The 23,972-nt window shown below is 36.6% G+C and overlaps 1 protein-coding gene across 2 annotated transcripts in view; it reads left to right on the plus strand.

The window, feature by feature from the left end:
• Positions 1 to 23,972, plus strand: part of LOC127434833 (voltage-dependent calcium channel subunit alpha-2/delta-1-like) — a 150,088-nt gene that overhangs the window by 94,262 nt on the left and 31,854 nt on the right. Inside the window, exons 8-23 of one of the 2 annotated variants that reach the window (XM_051687843.1) lie at positions 2,067 to 2,136; positions 2,348 to 2,398; positions 10,184 to 10,283; positions 11,080 to 11,238; positions 12,639 to 12,743; positions 12,839 to 12,917; positions 13,209 to 13,258; positions 13,358 to 13,447; positions 13,533 to 13,610; positions 13,903 to 13,983; positions 14,531 to 14,605; positions 15,054 to 15,125; positions 18,735 to 18,806; positions 18,921 to 18,982; positions 19,831 to 19,907; positions 20,081 to 20,897. In XM_051687843.1, coding sequence (XP_051543803.1) covers positions 2,067 to 2,136; positions 2,348 to 2,398; positions 10,184 to 10,283; positions 11,080 to 11,238; positions 12,639 to 12,743; positions 12,839 to 12,917; positions 13,209 to 13,258; positions 13,358 to 13,447; positions 13,533 to 13,610; positions 13,903 to 13,983; positions 14,531 to 14,605; positions 15,054 to 15,125; positions 18,735 to 18,806; positions 18,921 to 18,982; positions 19,831 to 19,907; positions 20,081 to 20,082 — 1,223 coding nt within the window. In that variant the 3' untranslated portion in view covers positions 20,083 to 20,897. Of the gene's footprint in view, positions 1 to 2,066; positions 2,137 to 2,347; positions 2,399 to 10,183; positions 10,284 to 11,079; positions 11,239 to 12,638; positions 12,744 to 12,838; positions 12,918 to 13,208; positions 13,259 to 13,357; positions 13,448 to 13,532; positions 13,611 to 13,902; positions 13,984 to 14,530; positions 14,606 to 15,053; positions 15,126 to 18,734; positions 18,807 to 18,920; positions 18,983 to 19,830; positions 19,908 to 20,080; positions 20,898 to 23,972 lie in introns of those variants that run through there. The other variant, XM_051687842.1, reaches the window with a different exon arrangement.

Here is a 23,972-nt window from a genome sequence, read left to right on the forward strand (position 1 = left end):
CTGTGGGGATGTTTTTCAGCGGCAGGAACTGGGAGACAAGTCAGGATCGAGGGAAAGATGAATGCAGCAATATACAGAGACATCCTTGATGAAAACCTGCTCCATAGCGCTCTGGACCTCAGACTGGGGAAAAGGTTCATCTTCCAACAGGACAACGACCCTAAGCACACAGCCAAGATAACAAAGGAGTGGCTATGGGACAACTCTGTGAATGTCCTTGAGTGGTCAGCCAGAGCCCAGACTTGAACCCGATTGAACATCTCTGGAGAGATCTGAAAATGGCTGTTCACCGACACTCCCCATCCAACCTGATGGAGCTTGAGAGGTCCCGCAAAGAAGAATGGGAGAAACTGCCCAAAAATAGGTGTGCCAAGCTTGTAGCATCATACTCAAAAAGACTTGAGGCTGTAATTGGTGCCAAAGGTGCTTCAACAAACAAAGTATTGAGCAAAGGCTGTGAATACTTATGTAAATGTGTTTTTTATTTTTAATAATTTGCAAAGATTTCAATCAAACTTCTTTCACGTTGTCATTATGGGGTATTGTTTGTAGAATTTTGAGGAAAATAATCCATATTGGAATAAGGCTGTAACATAACAAAATGTGGAAAAAGTGAAGCGCTGTGAATACTTTCCGGATGCACTGTACACTGACATATATTATCTAGTCATATACAGTATACATATACTATTCTGCTTTCCTTTCAAATGGAAACTATTCTTCAAATATTCTCTCCAGATGGAGAATATTCCCTCTTTGTTATCTATTAATTCTGACCACAAAGCACCCTGTAGTCCAAGGCTTTGAAGATGGCTTATAATGGATTAAATGTATATCTTTATCAAATTTATATATGGATATATAGCATTTTGTCATTATCTACAGAGAACATAATTCTCTGTGCTTTGCACAACTGTCTCTGCAAACTTTTAAACGTTTTATTATCAATATAATGTATGAACATTAATTCATTTAACATTTTTCCAAAAGTTTTATCATTAACTGTGAACAACTCTCCGGATGCCACCATATTTACATGACATCATACACCCGCATCTAGGGTATGAAAATATTCGGCCGAGTTTCCAAGCATAAAATTTGTACTTCTAGTGCTGTTATATTGCAGTTTTCCAGATAGTACATTGGAAGTTTTGACTTTTGGAGTTCAGTAGATTGTAGCATAATGACTCAACAAGGGGCTAGTGAGTATAATATACAGGACAGGAAACAGGAACACAGAACGTTGACCAAAAGATACAGCAGCCCCATGTGACCAGTAGGGGAAGTCATGGGTGGTACTTGACAAGTTAATGACTTAAAGCCTGTTATTTAATTAGCATTGGTTTCTTTAACACATGTAGAGTATATGTTCTAATAATATTAATATAAGGAGAAGATGATAAGTAGAATGAAAGTGGATCAGAACACACATATGGAAAGGATAAAGAAACTGGCAATTTGTTTGAAACTACAGCAAGGTTTGTACTCTCAACAAAAAGTACCACAGTCCTAACCAAGATCTTAGCAAGTAGAATGTGTTCCTAGCACGACATCCTTGTTGGTCCTTGAGCATCATACTTATATACCAATCAGATTTAGGAATGATTGTCCAGGACCAACACAAGATGCTGATCCAGGAACACGTACTACTTGGCAAAATCAGACCATGTGTGTCAGGCACTTTTCAGGCAGTGTATAAACACACACACATACACAGGCACACATGCTGTAAATACTGAGTCATTATGTTTAGATGTCAGTTCTGTCATCAGCCCTCTGTTGCTCTTTACTTGTTGTGTTCAAGGTCATGCAACCAGATACAAACACACAGGGAACCCAGAGTGATATTCATAGTTCCATAAAACCTCTTCCTACAGTACTTACATTAAAGTACAGATTGTTTAAATGAACTGAAATTATTATATATATATATATATATATATATATATATATATATATATATATATATATTTTTTTTTTTCTTTCTTTTTTTTTTTTTAAGAAGTAATTGTAGAAGTTAGAAAGGTAATAATTGTATTGGAATCTCATAATTCCATCTGTTCTAGCTTCCCCTTGGGTCGACACAAGCAACACACCAAACAAGATTGACTTGTATGATGTACGCAGGAGGCCCTGGTGAGCACACCTCTTCAGTGCGTGTATGTGTGTGTGTGAGAGAGAGAGAGAGATAGCGATCACAATTTGTCCTCATTTTCTCTGTAAGGTGTTTTGCGACTGATTATCTACCATGCCTGAGAGCTTGATGGTATTTCTGTGGTGTCTGTGTGTGTGTGTGTGTGTGTGTGTGTGTGTGTGTGTGTGTGTGTGTGTGTGTGTGTGTCTGCAGGTATATCCAGGGTGCAGCTTCACCAAAAGACATGTTGATCCTGGTGGATGCGTGAGTAAAGACTCTCTGATTTTATTCAGATTTTATACTGAGCTAATGATATTTTCTATTCCCTTTTTCCTCCGCATAAACGTAACCCTCAAAGAAACCTTTCATAGTTTTTCATGAAGGCATAATTTAGTATGTTAATTAAGCAATTGTTCTTAACGGTCCCCAGAGATGTTAGGTTATGCTGTCCTTCTAGGCTGGTGTCACACTAGCCAACTTCAAACAACTAGATTTTGGCAGAGGATGTCACACTTACTGACTGTTTTGCAGAGATCTCGCTCTCTGTAGTCTGAGGTATGACACACTTGCCGATTCAGACTGGTGGATGACAGGTGTACCGACTTCCCCAGACTCGCTCTCTCTCTGATTCCCTCTCATGTGGAGCTCGCCAAAATAACATTCGTACCGCTTGAACATATACAATTGTTATAGAGTGATTTAGGATCCGATTCATGAAGTAACTTTACCTTGTGAATGTGTGTGAATGTGTATTTGTCCCCCTGAGGCTTGCCATAGAACGCATATGCAGCTTTCAGTGAGTAAAGGATTTATGTTCAATAAAAACAGACTGTTTTGCTCCACTTTTTGATTTTATTAGTAATTTTACTGTAGGAGAGCCCCAGTAAAACACTTGATGACAGAATCACTATGGATTACCAGCCTGATCTCATTATTATATGAAGCTATATACGTTAATAGTTGTAACATTTAAACGTACATTTTTATAAGTTTGGATAGATGCTAAAAGTACAATATGGGCATTTTGAAAGCATCTAAAACGTAAATTGTTTTATGTATTTACAGCTTTAGAAACATAAAATGTTTACAAACCAATTCTAAATATATTTTTGTTTATACTAAATTAATATTAATAACATTTTTACTGTTTTATAGATATTTTAGATCACTTAACCCTAACCCAACCCCAAAACATAACCATTTTTCAACAATATAAAAAGACGTAACAGGCAGATTAATCTACAGTGACAATAATTTTTGTTACAATATATTCATTTATATATATTTTACAGCTGCTAATCCCACCCCACCCCTAAAACTAACCATAACCATTTCTTATCCATTCAAAAAACCTAACAGGCAGATACATTTAATCACAATAATTTATTCAGAAAAATGGCAAAATTCATTACAAAAGTAGTCCAAAGGACAATGCGTATCCCTGATAGCATAAAATAGCTTTGTGTGAGGTAGAGAGTAGAATATAAGTTATTAATTGTTTAAAACCTTCTCCTGATCCACTCCAGAAAGGTGCTGTCATATTTCTTTCAAACATGCACAACACGGAATACGGTATGTCACAGTCGGTCATGAGACACTTGAGAGCCAATGAGCATTCGAAATCACTGCCATAAAACCTGTGTCGTGGGGCCTGGGTAGCTTAGCAAGTAAAGACGCTGACTACCACCTCTGGAGTCACGAGTTCGAATCCAGGGTATGCTGAGTGACTTCAGCCAGGTCTCCCAAGCAACCAAATTGGCCTGGTTGGTAGGGAGGGTAGAGTCACATGGGGTAACCTCCTTGTGGACGCTATAATGTGGTTCTCACTCTCGGTGGGGCGCGTGGTGAGATGTGCGTGAATGCTGCGGAGAATAGTGTGAAGCCTCCACACGTGCTATATCTCCATGGTAACGTGCTCAACAAGCCATGTGATAAAATGCACAGATTGACAGTCTCAGATGCGGAGGCAACGCTGGGATTATAATCATCATTTGTGATGATATACGGCTGTGTGTGTGATCGCTGATAGAAATGTTGAAATCAGCATGAATGTCTTGTCAGTTCTTCAGTAAAAGAAGCTCACTGGTCACTTGATGAGACAGCAAGAGTCCACCCCAGCTACTGAACAACTTTTTCTACAAGTTTGATCTGCTTTTCCAGTTCTCAGAACCATTAACTCAGCAGAGAGTTCAGACCATCAATGGATTAACAACCTCCTGCTGGCAGACGCTAATCCGAGCTCTGTCTTTCCTACTGGCCGGCGATTATGTAAATGAAGGTTACGCCTGAAAATCGCTGGAGGAATCGGCTAGTGTGATGCCGGCTTTTTCTATTGTTTATATATAAAGCTAATTATAGTTTTAATAGAATAACCCTGACCCTACCCCTAAAAGAAAACTTTTTGTATTTTTAGAAAAGGGAGTTTTTGTCTGATTTAGCTAACTTCAGGGGACAATTTTTTTCATTAAGTATTGCTAAGTAAATCCACACACATTATATTATAAATATTTATATATTATTAATTAATAATATCAGCTTCGCGTCAATTTGTTATTTGCCTCCACATTGTGCGTTGATATCGTTACACACATACATTCACACAAACCCACTGATCTGCTTAAATTACAGTCTTTCTCACCACCTGATTTTGTTTCTGTTTTGTACTCATAGTTAATTTATTTACTGTGTTTTTCTGAGTTTATTAACTGGAAAATAAGTTTCTCTCCACTTAAAGAGCTCATGATGTTAGTTCTGCATTAGAGTAATTTAATAAAGTGTTAGCGAGAGAGAGAGAGAGAGAGAGAGAGAGAGAGGGAGAGAGAGAGACTTTGACTTTTAAGGTCTTATTTATTGATTCAGTAATATCACAAAAAATATATATTTTTTTAGTTAATAAATTAACATTTTAACCACATAAAACCCACATGCAATGTAATTTACAATTTAACCCATTCATTGAAAGCTACCCTTTCACATATTTAATATAAAACCTTGATCATCAGGTTCACATAAAAAAATTTATCAACACCCCATACATGAAAAAAAAGAATTAACATCATTGATAAGAATATAATAGGCATATTCCATCATTAATCTCTTATTTATGAAACCTCATCATCAAAACAGGATCAACACCTCTTCTTCCTTCTATTTTATTTTTCCTTGTACACCATACTGCTAACTTAGTTACTCCATATAGAAAAATAAGTATAACTGATACATTTTTTACTGAATATTTAGGGTAAAAGATTTACAGTGCACAATTAAAACTTCCTATGAACTGTACACTCCGATCTTTTATTAGATCTAAAAGGCGATTTAGCCATGAACACTCAATAAATACATGAAAAACAGTTTCAGGAAGCCCACAAAAAGGACATTCCTCATCATTTGAAAAATTAAGGTGTGCTTTGTATCTGTTTGTAGCTAAAATCCCATGTACAATTCTCCACTGAAAGTCTCCAGGTCTCCTAACCCTCTTTTCAATGGGTCTTTTGTACAGGGACCTCCAGCTTTCTTTTGGGGAAGAGTCTGATTCTAACACCATTGTCCATTTACTTTCTCTTAAATTTATAAGAAGTTCATAGTTTTTACACAAGCTCTATAAAGTGTTTTTCTGTTCAGGTTGCTAAAATTATTAAATTCTGGAATGTCCATTGAAAGCAATTTTCCAGAATCATCCTGCCAGTCTTCTTTTTTTTATTGAAACATGTAGTTCTGGAAAATGGACATTTACGACACGATTCTCACTGGGGATAACTCTCATTAGATCTCTTACTGGAACAGGGAGGGCAGCCTCAAGATCATCTAGCACCCTCTGAATAAAACGCACAGACCTAATGCCCACCTTGCATGCCAAAACATTTGCTGTTACCCAGCTCTGTCCACTCCTTAGATGGCATAATGTGGAGATTCCTGCCACTAAGAATGCAGACCTGTCAGTGGCAGAATCCAGCATCTCAGTAGTGATTAGCAGGTTGAAGAAAAATTGTTCTTCATACACCCACTGATTAGATCCTTCCCATTCTCTTGAAAAGGATAGTGTCTGCCAAGCTTGCAAAACACTTTGGTAAATAGTAAGTCGTTCTAAGGCTACTCCATCCAAAGACATAACAAAAAGTTGTCTATCTAAGCCCATTCTTCCAGCCTTGAGTAATAGTACACAAGCGACATACATCCACTGTTGATGTTGACATATAAAATATAAAATATAAAAGCCACTGTGCTACTTGTAAATGAAAAACAGTTACCTGGGAGTAAATGTCAATCAGTCCTTGTCCTCCCTCCTGGATTGGAAGATAAAGGACAGCAGCTTTTAGCCAATGCTGTCCTGACCAGAGAAACTTAAAAATAATCTTTGGAAATCTTCTATTAAATTTCTTGGGGGATCCAAGACCATCAATTTATGCCAAAGAGTAGAAGCAATAAGATTGTTGGCTATCAAGACTCTTCCCCTATACGATAACTGGGGTAGCAACCATTTCCATTTAAACATCTTTCCACGCACACCATCTACTAAGCCCTCCCAGTTCTTCATTTTGTATCGACTTTTTCCAAGGTATATTCCTAAACATTTAATTCCTATTCTCCCCCACTTAATGTTTTCTGGGAGTTAAGTCTGGCAGATGAGGCACTCTCATAAATTCTCAGAACTTCTTTTAACTCTTGAACATCTTGTGTTTTTTTAACTAAAACAGTAATATAGTCTGCGTAAGCCGAAAGTTTGTTGGTTTCAGCTTTGAAATACCGGTCAGCTTAGTTCTCAATAAACAAAGTAAGGGCTCTATTACCAAACTGTATAATTAAAATGAAAACTAGTGTATCTTTAAGAGTCTCAAAAAGCCTGATTCTATCTTTGCCAGTATTTGGTGCATAAATATTAATACATATAAAATCTATTTCCTTTATTTTAGCTTTAATTAAAAGAAGACGTCCCTTTTCTACTTCATGGACAGATAAAATATTTACATTCAACCTAGGAGAAAGCAAAATTGCTACCCCTGCAGATAAATTAGTTCCATGACTAAGAACATACTCTTTATCCCACCACAAACCCCAGTCTACCTCACTATTTACGTCGCTATGTGTTTCCTGTAAAAACATCAAATTAATCTCTTTCAAATTTATGAATTATTTTAATACTGCCCATTTATTATTACTATCCCTTAACCCATTAATATTTAAGGACCCTAATCTTAGGACATCCATGTTTAAAAAGGGTGAAAAGCTCTTTGCTCTTTGTTTCGTCCAAGAAAGAGTTAATCTGCTCAGCTGTATACAAATCACTTCAACAGTTCGCCACATTGACATCTACACATGAGTCTTCATCTCTGAAACTCTCTTCGGTTGCCTATGACATTTTATCCATTTCGTGACTTTGTCCTTCATCATTTTTGTTGTCCTGTCCAAATTCATTATAACAAGAGCCACTGATATTTTTACTCATACTCATAAAAACATCACTACCACTCGGCTGCTCAACACCTTTCACAATTTCTCTGAAGCAAATTGCCGTACCTCAGTATTTTCCGTTTGTCCATCCACCTTTTCAGGTTGGTTCCGTATAGTTTCCATCACAGTTTGCTGTCTATCCTTCTGTTCTTTTTCTGATACCACAATTTCAGTCAGGCCTTCCTCATCAGCAATGAATGCTTTATGCGGGCAAGTAAAACGTTTGTGTCCAACATCCCCACATTCAAAGCAATGCAAGCTTTCTGTACTCGCATACACCATATATGAATTCTCCCCATGAGGCGCCCGAAAAGACACTTCAAGTGTTTTAGTGGGAGAAGTCAAAAACATGTAAACCTGTCTCCTAAAGGAGAGTACATGTTTAAGAGTGGTGTTTTTACAACCTAATAGGATCGTTTTTACAGCACCGGCGATTGTTCGATAATCTCATTACCGACAAACGGAGGCACATTAGAGATCATGACTTTTGTGGTTGGGGCTGACAAAGGTGTAATGGGCACATATGTTTCTTTGACCCATATTTCACTTTCAATCAATTTATTTACTTCATTTTTTTAAAAACACCACAACAGCCTTATTAATTCGAGAAGCAAAGTTAATATTATCATGGCCTTCCTTTTCTCCAACAGCAAGGAGAACATCCTCGATAGACGCATTCACCTCCGGAATGCATCTGAAACCATTCCGGAAGGAAAGAGGCGATGTTCCCCCATAGGGGTTGACGTCATTCTACCTCACAAACACACGCTGTGCAAAAACCAAAAAACAACTACCCTCAAGTCCTCAACTAAAAAAGACCTTATAAGTGCTTACAGAAAAAAGAGGAAAAAGTAGATAAAACAAAAAATCAAAGAAATACAGCTAGAAAAACAGCTCAGCAAACACTCTCCCACAAGCAGCTCTCACGCACTACACTCATTCCCAGCATGCAAGAGAGAGAGAGAGAGTGAGAGAGAGAGAGAGAGAGAGAGAGAGAGAGAGAGCTGCTGATTAAAGTCTGACACAGTGTGGCACTAAGCCAAGGCAAGGAAAGAGAGATAAAAATGAAAAATAAATTTTTTGCTTTTAAACTTGGAGCAAAATGGAGATCTTTGGTAGGCTTTTAAATACCAAAGTTGTTTTTCAAATGAAGAATTTTTTGAATATTAAGCATAATGGATTCTTTCAAGTGATCGCAAAGCTCAATCAAAATAGATTTTCCAGATATTATAAAAAAGAGCTCAGTGTTTCTGTCATACTGCATAATTTAATCACATTAAATTTTAATATTCTGCATTCTACATTTAAAATAAAGATGCATCAATATAGTCATACTTGCCGTTAAGATTAACTTATCATATTTGTTCATTTAACACCAGACATGTCCAGAATTCATTAAAAAACAACATTAGTATACAGACTGCTATTTTATCACACTTAAGTGGCATCTTTAGGTTGAGTGTGTAATTAGCCTTATTGTATAAGAAATAGGCTTTGAGTTTATTTTGAAATTGCTTAGCCATAATGATGGTGGTGTTGTCTGATACTGTCTGGGCGTTGAGCCCATTAGTGTAGTTTAGCTTGAGCCAATCAATGCGGTTTAGCCTAATGACTAAACACTGAAGCCCACACACCTCTCAGTGGAATCACAAAGTGATTACTAACCCATAAAACTTGATCCAGCAAATCAGTACTGGAGCCTTTAAAAGGCTAAATGTGGTTAATGCTACCTTGCAAAACAAGTAGTTCAGCAGGGCTGTCCATAGCCTTATGCCATCTATCTTTAATTGTCTTTTGGATTATTTGTAAGGAAGAGTTCACCCCCAAAGAAATTACTCATTCTCATATTGTTCCAAATCCATTTGACTTTTTTGGTTAACTATTCGTTTAACAACAACACAAAAAGTTTTACTCTCCTGTACTGTGATATCTGAATTTGACTTTCTGATGACCCAAAAGTATACTAAAAGTAGTCCAGTCAATTTATGTGTCATATTCCAAGTCTTCTGAGGACATGCGATATGTTTTAGTGAAAAACAACTCATCTTTGTAGCGAAAATATTGACATCCATTGCGCATTCATGAGTGCTTTGAGAAAACTGTGTTCATAATGGTCACGTGCGAACTTGCTTTGTATAGCGCAACAACAAGTTTTTTGATACTTTTGGGTCCTTTTTAAGTTTTAAAGTCAGGAACTGTCAACTGCCATTGTATTGCAAAGACGCAGGGGGGATCTCCGTTAAAAACTCTCCCTTTTGTGTTTTGCATAAGAAAAAAAGTCAAATGTGTTTGGAACAACATATTCGTTTAACAACAACACAAAATGTTTACTCTCCTGTACTGTGATATCTGAATTTACAGTGGTTAAGATAATTTAAAAAAATGTAAAAAATATCCAAATGTGGAGAGTGCTGCAAAAGTGGGGTATACAAGCTTTTTAATAAGAGTGCCATTGTTATTTTTCTTTTTAAGAGGATTTTAAACTTGAAATCCTTATAAACATTTTATAACACCCCAACTGTTAAGTGTAATGGGGCTGGAGTTTTTATACACATGTTATAAACTTGTAATAGGCATGTTATAAAAATGTAATTGCAGGAGTGGAAGTGTGTCAGGTCTGACTTTGAAGCTCATTCAGACTTCAGTTAGTGAGATGTTGGAAACGCTCTCTGACGACGATTACGTCAACATCGTCTCTGTGAGTATAGAGGAATGATCTTTCTGTCTGGTATATTAATGTGCAGTGAAGCATCAATGTATAGGTGTGTGTGTGTTGGTGCAAGTGTTTGAATGATTAATTATGGCTCCTCTAAAATCTGGATTCCTGCTGAGTAGGAATTAAAACTTGAAAGGCAACAGAAGTATCAAAAGCCTATCTGGTAAATAAGCGTCCATGCATCACAGTTTTGCTAGGTTTAAGTCAGTTAAGAATTATTGATGTTTTCCATCATCCCTGCTCTAGATGCTGTGCAATTCAATTATGAAATGTATTGCTTATTGCACTTTGTTTGTGATGCTATTGACAGGAATAAATATCACATCCTCTGGATGCAGGTTTCAAGAAAATGAGTTGTTTTCTGTATGTATATACTGTATGTGTGTTTCAATTAACTTTCTTTATCCATTTTCTTAATAGCTTTCCGGGTGTATTTTATGGCCTCACTCCAGCTGTGTGATGTTAGCTTGATGTTAATGAAATTAGTCAACAGTGCTCTAAGTGTATTGCTGGCACTGAGCCATGAGACTTTTCAAGGACCATACTAAAACCTTGAATCAGAATGATGCATAATAATTTCATAACCAGCTTTATGTATGTGTGCGACACACACACACACACACACACAGAGAGAGAGAGAGAGAGAGAGAGAGAGAGAGAGAGAGAAAGAATGATGATGCAAAGTTATTAATTATTTCACTCATTCTGCTCCTCACATTTTATTTCATAGCTTTTTTATTGAAAGTTAACTGACAACAATGCTCATATGTGGTTTCAGTTTAACAATTCAGCCAAGTCAGTTGCCTGCTTTGAAAACCTAGTCCAGGCCAACGTCCGCAATAAGAAGATTCTGAGGGATGCGGTGAAGAAGATCACAGCAAACGGCACAACGAACTATAAAATTGGTTTCAAGAAGGCTTTTGATCAGCTCTCCTCAGTAAGAATATATTTATATAACTGAATTAAATGGCCAAGAAACACTGATGGGACATTAAAGACAAAGTTACTATTTTTTACCACAGCAGTTTTTCTACACAAAAATAAGATATTCACCTACAAATTATTTGCTTCCAATGGGATAAAAAAAATATTCAGTTCATCATGTACATCTAGATAAATGGATCCACAACTCTAAAAAATCACTCTGGTTCTGTTCTCCTCTCCTCTCCTCTGTTCTGTTTTTTTTTTTGTTTTTTTTGTTCTCTCTCTCTGAAAAAGAGAATATCATTAAAGGATTAGTTCACCCACAAAGGAAAATTCTCTCATCATGTACTCACCCTCATTCCATCCCAGATGTGTATGACTTTCTTTATTCTGCAGAACACAAGCAGAGATTTTAAGAAGAATAGTTCAGCTCTTTAGGTCCATACAATGCAAGTGAATGGTGACTAGACCTTCTAAGCTCCAAAAATCACCAAATAAAAGTAATCCATATGACTCCAGTGGATTAATCCATATCTTCAAAAGCAATATGATAGGTGTAGATGAGAAACAGATTAAACATTTAAACATTTAAGTCCTTTTTACTTTGTCTCCATTTTCTCTTTCACATTCTTTCACATTTTAAAGTGAAAGTGAATGTGGAGATTTATGGTGAAAAAAGGACTTAAATATTGATCTGTTTCTCATCTACACTGATCATATCTCTTTTGAAGATATTGATTAATCCACTGGAGTTGTATGGATTACTTTTACTTGGTGATTTTTGGAGCTTCAAAGGTCTGGTAACCATTCACTTGCATTGTATGGACCTAAAGAGCTGAGATATTCATCTAAAATTCTTTGTTTGCGTTCAGCAGAAGAAAGAAAGACATCAGCATCTGGGATGCATGATGGTGAGTAAATGATGAGAGAATTTTAATTTTTGGGTGAACTCTCCCTTTAACAGCAGATAAAACATATGGTTAAATGCTAAGGAAATGGGCTAAAGATTGCAACTTCACTGATAAATAGATCAGGTTCAGAGGATAGAGAGATATATGTTGATTACAGTCTATTTTGTGCAACACTGTAAATCTGGCTGTTTATAATCATCTTTTATATGACAAGTTGCTACAACACTGTATTTAGAGCTGGCTTCGCAGTCTCGGCTCAATGGACTTTTTAGTATATTGCGCCCTCTTATGGCCGCTGATGGTATACGTCACAAAAACGTCTCTAATAAACTTTTTTTTTTTTTTTTTGTAGCAGCATAAATAGATATTAGACCAAGTGGGGGATACAATGACAACATTTATTTTTGCATATTATTTTGCTCTTATAGATTGTCAAAGTACATACTGCAATGCTAGGCAGAAACTTTGCACTAAGATACAAAATAACTTGTTCATTTCATAGATGAATGTGTCCAGCGCTAACTGCAACAAGATCATCATGCTGTTCACTGATGGAGGAGAGGAGAGAGCATCAGAGATCTTTGATGATTACAACCGTGATAAAAAGGTGAGCATGAACCATGCACACACACACAATCATAGACCTTTTCTGCTTTTCTGCTATAATCACACCAGTGTCTTATGTTTTCTCTCTTCTGTCAGGTTCGCATATTTACCTTTTCTGTGGGCCAGCATAACTATGATAAGGGGCCGATTCAATGGATGGCCTGCACTAACAAAGGTATACTAGACTGAAATTAAACTTGAATGTGATACTGAGGGACTGTTATTATAAAATGAATTGTTTATGCCATGGATACTAATCAGGCATTACAGTGTTCCATTAATATTTTTATTATGAACTAGATGTTTTATAAAAGCAATAAGGCACATGGGGACGTGCTATATTGTAATGCACCATGCTAAACCATGCTCTTCAACTGTGACTTTAAATTCACTATATATTCACTTTTTGATTAATATGTGAACGTATGAGGTATTGTAGGAATGTTTTATGTCATGTTTACTGCAGGTTATTATTATGAGATCCCCTCCATTGGTGCTATAAGGATCAACACCCAGGTATAAACAGCATCACTTCAGCGTGGTCCACCCACAAACATATGAGAGAGCATTCTCAGGATATACTGCTTGGAAATAATTGTCCTCCTTTACCTGCAGGAATATCTAGATGTGTTGGGCAGACCCATGGTGAAAGAAGACAAGAAAGCCAAAAATGTGCAATGGACTAATGTATATTTGGATGCCTTGGTATGTCAGTTCTATCTTTGTGCACTAGTACATTTACACCTGATGTAACTACAGAACTGAATGACTCTATTTCTGTGTGTTGCAGGAGCTGGGCCTCGTGATTACAGGCACACTACCAGTGTTCAACAAAACCAGCTACAGGAACGGTCGAGACAAGAATAAGGTAATGGACACTTTTTTTAGTCGTGTTTCGGCCTTATTTAATGTAGTTCCACTTTGTACTTAAAAAGGAAAAGGGTTTGGCACATCTGTTTTCAAACTTTATTAAGTTATACAGTTTTAATTCATGTTACAAAACTGCCTATGCACAACACATTTTTTAATGAATCTGAAATAGGGAACCAATCTTGAATTTGTCTCAAGGAAATAGTTTGTCTTGTGAGTCAGCTGAAAGTGGAAGCCAGTTTGTATGCAGTGACTTTTATTAATTTTGCTGCCCTTGTTATCAATTGAAGGACCTGAACCAGTTGATTCTGGGGGTGATGGCCATAGACGTGTCTCTGGAAGATATCAAGAGACTGACTCCACGATTCACTGTAAGGCATGAGAGCGTGTGGGCGAGATCTGTTCTTCTTTATTTACGACTGTTGGGTTTGCAACATCGGAGAGCTTGCACAAGCGTTGCATTGACCTGTTGCTGCCCTGTAGCAGGACCTACAACTGGGATATGTTATTCCTTCATACCAGTGCTGGTGTTCAGCAAATCTTATTTTCTGTTTGTAATGGCAAACAAATTTAAAGGGAGCATATCATGGAAAGCAGGGTTTCCCTTGCTCTTTTGAAATAAAGTTCAATGTAGACATACTTTACAGCCCAGAGCTCCATCTCCCGTCCACTCAGACCATTTATGGAAGCTAAACTGCAAAAACAGGTCATTTCGAAACTGATGGGTCACAACCCAAAAATGGATCACAGGTCTGTTCTGATAGGGACGCATCATTTACTTACCCTCATGTTGTTCATGTAGGAGATGTAAAATGGTAGTGTAAAATTAAATGCAAAGTTTTTAGTTCAAGAAAACTTGACTTACATTTTAAATGGACATTAGGAATCATAATCACTCATGTGTTTTGTTCCATAAAGCTTGGGCCAAATGGATATTACTTCGCCATTGATCCCAACGGCTACGTGCTGCTTCATCCCAATCTTCAGCCAGAGGTAGCTTTCATTGTTTATTTCTGCGTTTTCTCTCTCTCTCTCTCTCTCTCTCTCTCTCTTTCTGCTTAGAAAAAAATGCCCATGACCATGTGTATTATAACAGAACCACCCACATCCGCATAGGTCATCTGTCCTGTGCAATAATAATCATTTGTGCAATCCAAACACAATCTTTCTGTTTAGTATACAGATGAAACGGCAAAGAGAGCATTTATTCCAAACATATCATGACAGTAAATTAGAAAAATGTTTAGTCATTGATCAGTGGGATTAGTGGGTGCTTTGTGTGGAGCAAAGTTGGAATACTGAGAAATAGTTCCACCCTGGAAATCTTGGTCACCTTTTCAAAGAAAAAGTGACTCACGAATAAACATTTTTAAACAAAAATAAGGTGGGCTGTCCAGTATTGATGTATTGTAACTTGAAAGTTGTTGTTGTTGTACTTCAGGATCTGAAGTCTCAGGAACCCGTGACGCTGGACTTCCTGGATGCAGAACTAGAGGATAATGTGAAAGTGGAGGTAAGAACAAATTCAGTCAAAGTTAAACAAGGTGATAAGGAGATAAAGACACAGTAACAGTTTTAAAGTTAAAGTTCACCCAACAATTCTCTCATCATTTACTCACCATCACGCCATCCCAAATGTGTATGACATTCTCTCTTCTGCTGAAACCAAAATGAAGATTTTTAGAAAAATATCTCAGGTCCATACAATGTAAGTGAATGGTAACCAAAACTTAAAAGGTAACCAAAACCAAAAAAGGCAGCATAAAAGTAATCCACATAACTCCAGTGGTTATATCAATATGTTCAGAAGCGACATGATAGGTCTGGGTGAGAAACAGGTCAATATTTAAGTCCTTTTTACTATTAATTCTCCTATCTGCCCAGTAGGTAGCGATATGCACAAAGAATGTGAATCGGCAAAAACAAAAGAGCAATGTGAATGTGAAAGTGAAAGTGGAGATTTATAGTAAAAAAGGACTTAATCATTGATCTGTATCCATATGCACTGGAGTCGTATGGATTACTTTTATGCTGTCTTTATATGCTTTTTGGACCTTCAAAGTTCTGGCCACCATTCATTTGCATTGTATGGACCAACAGAGCTGAGATTTGTTTTTTTAAATCTTTGTTTGTGTTCAGCAGAAGAAAGAAAGTTATACACATCTGGGATGGCATGAGGGTGAGTAAATGAGAGAATTTTCATTTTTGGCTGAACTTTCCCTTTAAGCTCATGCATATGACAGCAGTGATCAGATTTAATTTTAAGAGATGCTATTTTTACCCTGCTGTGAATAATTACATATACAACAGTATTTGCATTTTGTCTTGTAACGTGATAAAATATTGTTTAATAATATTGCATATATATAGTGCAATATAACATATTTCAGTTACATACTGTGCACACTATAGAATGGAACATGTACTATATGTATGCATTACACATGCACTAACCTCCAGCAATGTCTAAAACATGAAATTTTGTTGTAGTTTTATCTGGCTCCAGCAGACTATTAAGGTGTAAATAGCTTTGCTGTGTGACTAGTTACACCTTGGTGTAAATAGTCAATCTGTTAAATTTTTCATCTGGTGTAATTTGATCATTTAAAGGGACAGTTCATCCAAAAATGAATTTTTGAAATCATTATAGTGAAATCATTTACTCTTTACACATGTTGCTCTAACCCATTTGTGAAAAACAAAAGACAGAATGTTAAGAACTGACAGCCTCCATTCCAGCTTGGCCTCATAGTAAAAAACGTTGCTCTAACTACATTTTTGCAAAATTACTTTTATGTGAATCATTCTGCGTGTCGCTGCAGTTTTCTGATGAAATAAGCTCTAGAGGTGCTACAACTATAATGAGTTTTAATCAGGAGTAACTTATTTAAAACATATTTTTCACTCTGTTCCCCACACAATACTATCTCAACATTTAAACACATTTACTGTAACGCATGATCTGAAAGGCAATGTATTTTAACGCTTGCATTACATAACTAACTACATATACAAGATTACTCAAGTGTGACTAACTTTTGCGGTGGCGCAACTGTTAAGGCTCAAATATACTTCATACTATATCGAAGAACGAACGGGTGTGACATCATTTAGAACAAAATCTGGCCACAAATACTGTGTTTTTGCATTAGTTTCAGTGGTTCGTAACAGCTCACCTGGGCGAACTTTTAGAAAAACTTCTAACCAGCTGCTAAACACCGTCTTGCTACCATTGGTCCACATCATCAGTAGGTGTGACCTGGAACTCCACCTACTACTTTGTTTAAATTTTTCAGTCAGTATTCAACATGAACACACCAGCATGCAAGACCATGCCATGCGATTCTTTTTTGTTTAATTAGTCTACAAAAGGAATAAAAAATTACTCAAATACTCTCAAGTGCCCAGTCACTCTTATGCCATCTGCAACGAAAGCCATTCACACATCTCTCCAAAGTAAATATGCCTCTCTTATCATCATTATTTTGTGTTTATTCTGCACATTAACACTTCAATACACTGATCTTTGCAGCAGTTTCAGTGTCATCATAAATTACAATAACAGAGTGTAACCGGCGCATATTACATCTGCATATAGTGTGTTAACGCATTAGCGTCATGAATTCAGAATCTAAAAAAGACAAATGAAACATTTTCTACTCCATACATATTAAATCATCATCGAGTGGCTTCTTTTACTGACCTCATGTGAATTCTACTCATAGAATGAGGCATACGGTCATTGATAACACATTTTAATATCCCATTAGTTTAGGTCTTACTGAGCGTCCTCATATTTAAATGCCCCTCTAAACGCCCCCACAGCAGTGTGGCAGGTGTCTGAATGTTCGGGAACAGTATACCATTGCTCGGCTGTTTAGAAATTATTTTGACCCCTGAACGAAGAATGAATTAGAACTTCGAAGTATATTGGGGCCTTTAGTGTGTTAGAAGACCGGGGTTCGAGACCAACATAGCACGAGTTGACACGTGAGCCCAAAGTGTCATATAAGTGCTACCAAGTGATGTGGCTGCTTCAGCTATTACGTTTTTCATCTCACATTTGCTTTTATAACACTATCAGTTAGGTTTAGATTTAACAGTTTGGGTAGGGACGTCAGTTTTGTTCATTTCAATATACAAAACAAAAACAGGATCATCTCACATTTGCTTTTTATGACACTGTTGGTTAGGTTTCTGTTAAAGGTCTAGGTTAGTGAGGTAGGATTTATTCATTTAAAACTCCATAGAGCTTAAAACTTAAAAACCTCATCTTTTGGGGAGAACATTAAACTCGCTTTTAGCGCCCCTCAGTAGACACTTCATCTTGAAACTACAGCGATACATGTAATAAACCACGTAGTATCATTTTGCAAAAAATAAATAAATAATGAAAGAAAGTGAATGTTGGCCTGAGGCTGTCAGTCCCTAACATTCTGCCTACAAACAAAGTCATACGGATTTGGGACAACATGATTGTAATTTTTCGGTGAACTATCCCTTTAATATCCCTTATGCCCTGTTGTACAGCTGTTTATATCAAAACCAAACAATTATCAAAGCATCAACAAACAGAGAGAACTTGATTCTCAGTCCTGTGTGATTTCATAACAAAATGTTGTATATAAAAATCTTCCCACCATACAGGGACCTGCACTGTACAACCAGAATGAATCATTTTGAGAGTGATTAACTGGTTATTAGATTACAGTAGTGAATGAGAGCAATCCTCCTTTTACCACACACTTTAGAGTTGAAGGTCTGGAAAAAGTTAAAATCTTCCACGGTTAGCATTTGGTCATTAGTGATGTTTTGATGAAATCAACAGTTGGAATGTGTTTGTGATTTGGTAGACTCCTTGAAAAGATCAACCAATGACCTAATGACATATTTACAGTAATGATACACTACCAACATTTTGAACTCACATACTCATTCTTTTTAGTACAATTTCCAAATTTTAGAATAATAAAAGTCATCTAAATTATGGCATAACACAAATATATCGTGAGAAACATCAATTTAGTCAAGTGTGTCCAAACTTTTGACTTTTGGTAGTGTAAATCTGTAGACCTCATTACAGGGCAGCAACACTGTGGTCTGTCTTAATTTCTGTCTGTAGATCAGGAAAAGCATGATAGACGGTGAGAAGGGTGATCGGACATTCCGCACTCTTTTAAAGTCACAAGATGAGGTAATGATGCAGGCTTTAACAGTGTATTATTTATTCAAATAAATAAATAAAAACTGCTGAATGTAATGGATTATTAAAATGTGACCTTTTTTTCTCATTTTACTTTCATTGCAGCGTTATATAGACAGGGGTGTCAGAACCTACACTTGGGGTCCAGTTGATAAAACGGACTACAGGTACAATAGTCTATTTTAGTATAGTATAAATAGCTTTACAGTATATAGTCTCTTAAATAACACTTAGATGAGACTATTATATAGTCTTAATATACAGTAATTCATTTTTCCCAGACTTGCCCTTAAATGAAACACATTAACTCATATAGAAGTTAGTATTTTTTTTTCCCCATTTAATGTTGTGAAGGTGTGATAGAAGTAGTGTTTCCTGAGAAAACCACTAGAGAGCACTGTGCAAAGTCATGCTTAAGAGTGTTTAACAGATGTTCAACAGATACAAATCAACATACATCACTTGTACAAGGACACAGAACAGAGTAAAGAAGTAAATGATGCAATAGGAAAGCTATCAGACTAACTCTTTTGTCCTTGAGATCACTTTTAATTAGGTTTAACAGCACTAGCAACTAAATTATTGTAGTGTGGATAAAAGCAATGAAGACCATTTCAAAATAAATGATTTCCATCCACCTCCTTCTCAACCAGTTTATGGTCGGGAAATATACAAGTACAAGCACTAACACAACCAAAGACACACTGACAAACCATGATTTGTTACCTAGTATTGCTATTTGGAGGCAGGTGGTATTTATAGTCTAGGTGAGGGGACGTTCTCATTCTAGAGAGCATTTTATTAGGCAAAAATGTGTCATTAACATGTAATTAACGTGTAACTAATATGTAATTAATGTGAAATCTGCTAAACAAAAATGTTGTCCACTTTTAGGAGTACACTTGCCTATAAATGGTTTCAAACCTAACAGACATGGACTAAAAGCAAAAACGTCCAAGTGTGATTTCATGGGGTGCTCAGTTTCTCATTTATTTCTCTTGCCTTCTCTTTATAGCCTTGCTTTAGTTCTACCAGAGTACAGTCTCAACTACATCAAGGCCACAATAGGAGACACCATCACCCAGGCAATATGTAAGTAACCCATCAGACCATTACCCACTTTTATCAAACTCAGAGAAATGTCAGCCTCACTGAGCAGAGAAGAGATGCCTTAAGGAGAGTTCCTGGTTTTTATCTAGATAGCCCTCTTGACTCAACCCCTTTGTTCATTCCACATCTCTTTTTGACACCCTCACCACCTCCAGAGCTGCAGCAGTATGGTTTCTTAGTTGTGGTCTACCTCTGAGAGCATTCACCAGACGGGGTGAAGACCCACTTAATGGCAAAGGCGTCTCTCCCCATGCATATTACCCCTTTTTTCCTTCCAAATGCACCTCTGTACCCATGTTTACCGTCTGCTCCTCTCTTATGTGGGTTTTGGGAGAGGAAAGTGAAATTCAAAGACCCCCTCCACTCAAGAAAGCCTCACGGTTTCTATACAATATTCTTATTCAAAGCTTTTGGGTGTTGAATAAAATATTGTGAAATCCCTTATGTTTTTTCCTTATTTTCCCTTCCCCAAACCCCTTTCATTCTCTCTCTCTCTCTCTCTCTCTCTCTCTCTCTCTCTCTCTCTCTCTCTCTCTCTCTCTCTCTCTTTATCTCTATCTCTCTTTCCATCTCTCTCCCTCTTTTCCATATTTTGCCTGTCTGTCTATAGCTTGGAGGCCCTACATAGATTCTGGCAAGTATTTTCCTGCTGTTCTCTTACTCTTGTGTAATTTCAGTGTCCTGTAATATGCACTAGAGATCCACCGATATTGGTTTTTATGACCGATACTGATTACATTTATGTTTAAGTGATCAACTCGATTTTAAAAATGGTTTTATTTCTGCTTTGAGAGTCAATAATAATTAAATAATTTATCACTAGGCTCTAAAATTTAACAGCCACTTTACACTCTACATTTAGCATTTTCAACAAAAAATAAATTTTACCTGTTTTATTTGCAATGCACACTTGTCCAAAACTCTTTACTTAAATCCCCCATGACATAAAAACTGGATTTCTTTGGCTTTTAGTCCATGACTATTAGCTTTGAAGCTATATACTATATGCTGGTATACTCCTAAAAGTTGATAGCAGATATTTACATATTTAAAATGTGTTTCCTGTTATTTAAGTTCATCTTTGTTTTGCGCATTGTCTAACTCTATGGGTAACCCCAATTTTTAAAAACCAATAACCAATTAAGTGTAAAAGATAAAATATTGGTTACAGATATCTGTCAAACCAATTATTTGTCCATCTCTAGAACTCACACCTGCTTGTTTCAGGCTATGTGTAACTCTATCGGTAATCCCGATTTTAAAAACCAATAACCAATTAAGTGGAAAAGAGAAAATATCGGTTACAGATATCTGTCAAACCGATTATCTGTCCATCTCTAGAACTCACACTTGCTCATGTAAAGTGGCAGTTTACTATGTGTAACTCTATTGGTAATCCAGATTTTTAAAAACCAATAACCGATTAAGTAGAAAAGTGAAAATATCGGTTACAAATATCAGTCAAACTGATTATCGGTCCATCTCTAATACTCACACCTACTTGTTTAGTGCTATGTGTAACAAAAATTGGTAACACCAAATTTTATAAACCAATAACCAAATAAGTGTAAAAGTGAAAATATCGGTTACAAATATCGGTCAAACAGTTTATCGGTCCATCTCTAATACTCGCACTTACTTGTTTAAGGCTGTGTGACTCTATCGGTAACCCCAAATTCTAAAAACCAATTAAGTGTAAAAGAGAAAATATCGGTTACAGATATCTGTCAAACCGATTATCTGTCCATCTCTAGAACTCACACCTGCTCATGTAAAGTGGCTGTTTACTATGTGTAACTCTATTGGTAATCCAGATCTTTAAAAACCAATAACCGATTAAGTAGAAAAGTGAAAATATCGGTTACAAATATCAGTCAAACTGATTATCGGTCCATCTCTAATACTACAAACCTACTTGTTTAGTGCTATGTGTAACAAAAATTGGTAACACCTAATTTTAAAAACTAATAACCAAATAAGTGTAAAAGTGAAAATATCGGTTACAAATATCAGTCAAACAGTTTATCGGTCCATCTCTAATACTCACACCTGCTTGTTTAGGGCTATTTGTATCTCTATCAATAATCACAATTTTTAAAAAACGATAACTGATTAAGTGGGAAAATGAAAATATCGGTTACAAATATTGGTCAAACCGATTATCGGTACATCTCTAATACTCACACCTGCTTTACACCTGTTAAATGCACCATAGTCACCATAGAAAATTATGTACACATTCACATCACTCATTCTGCTGTGTGTCTGTTATGCATGCGTGTCTGTTTCCCAGCTGAGCATGTTAGATTATATCTGTTGTTTTCTGTGTGTTTGTCAAAGGTATGAGAGTGGTTAGCATTTCATGATAATCAGAGCGTGTGGATAATACTTTCCCATGCTGGGACAGATCTGTATTTATCATAATGTTTGTGTATGTGTGAGAGCATCAGGAGATGTTTAGGGGATGGATTCCTGGGGTTTGGAAGGTGAAACCCCAGTTTGTGACTCCCAGTTCTCTTTTATCCCAACCCTCCCGCTCTTTGAATCATCTGGATGTTTTAAAAGCCTCATAAAGGGGCAGTTTAACAACATACAGGCCTTGCTCTTCAAAAAACATCTCCTCTGTGTGTGTGTTGGGTCCATGTGTGCATGTCCAGGTGCGGATGTGGTGTGTGTGTCCATTTTTAACTTTAACAGAATGGTGTAACTCTGAGGCTTCTAATGTTACTGTTCTGCAATAACAGTCTATACTAATCACCTGTCTGCCACCAGATCTCTGCTTTTCTGTAAAAACACATCCGCCAAACTATTTTTGTGCCCCTTAAACCATATTTTACAATTTTACCCTTTCTTTTATACCTGGTACCACTTCAGAGATTGAATAACACAGTTTGCACTTAATTCTTAAGCCACACATAAAAATGTATACATTTCATTGCATTACATAACAAAATATAAAAGCAAGTGGCATTTATTTTCAAGAAAGTATTTCACAAAAAATACATAGATATACTGTATGTTCAAAATTAAGACAAGTAATTGTTATTTGGACACTTTCTTTTTGTCTGTGTTAGTGGAACATGTGATGAACTACTTTTGTGGTTACTCTGCTTGGTGTGAACTTTAGGGGAACTGACTTCATACACTTCATCCACTCAAAAAAAACCTTGAGATCATTTTGTTTAAAGTGATCACAAAAATGGCTCAGAAAATGTAACTTAGTTCTGAGAAAATGTCTAGCATCAAATCAGTCCACTCGGCCGCCATCTTGGGAACGTTCAGGCACCTATTCTCTATGGATACAAGCGTAATAAAAGCACAGCTCCTATCTACTTGAATAGGAGTTAACTGTTATTTGACAGGCTATGTCTGGATCTAAAAGGTGATTGGCTCTGTTATATGTTTGGCAGGACTTTCTTTTCTACATCCACTATAGAGTATATTGTCGTTCCAATTTCTCTCATTTATTTTAATTCAAGTGCTCCGTCTCGGGCTAAACAATCTCTGTTTTACCCAGAAACACATTTGGCATTTTATGCACTGACGTTAAAAGGAAAGTCTTAGCCAAAATGTCAATGATTATATCTCGGCAACAGTTTGGAGTAGAAACATTATAACTACGTATATCAGTAGAAAGCAAGGGCTGGACTGGAACAAAAATTTGGCCCTGGAAAAATCCAGCCTTTCCGGCTTATGGACAGAAAAGACAGAAACCAATAATAAAAGTGATATTATTATTAAATCTCAAATGCAGTTAACAATATTAATATTGTATATTTTTTGTCACATAGAAATGTGCTTTTGTTAGTAAAGCATTGATTTTGACTCAGATGTGAATTTACTGACATCAACAATAAAATCTGTGAAAAGTTAATGTGGCAGACAAGCCTCTTGTTCATTGGAAAGGATGAAGCGGGAACCGGGTTATCAACCAAATAGATTTTGAATAAACAAAACACAACATAAAAGTGCTTTTCAGCATAACAAAACACATGTCGACACACACAGATCCGTGTGTCTCTCTCTCGCACTGGCATATCCGGCTCC

The sequence above is a fragment of the Myxocyprinus asiaticus genome, chromosome 45 (genome assembly GCF_019703515.2).
Source record: "Myxocyprinus asiaticus isolate MX2 ecotype Aquarium Trade chromosome 45, UBuf_Myxa_2, whole genome shotgun sequence".
Lineage (NCBI taxonomy): Eukaryota > Metazoa > Chordata > Actinopteri > Cypriniformes > Catostomidae > Myxocyprinus > Myxocyprinus asiaticus.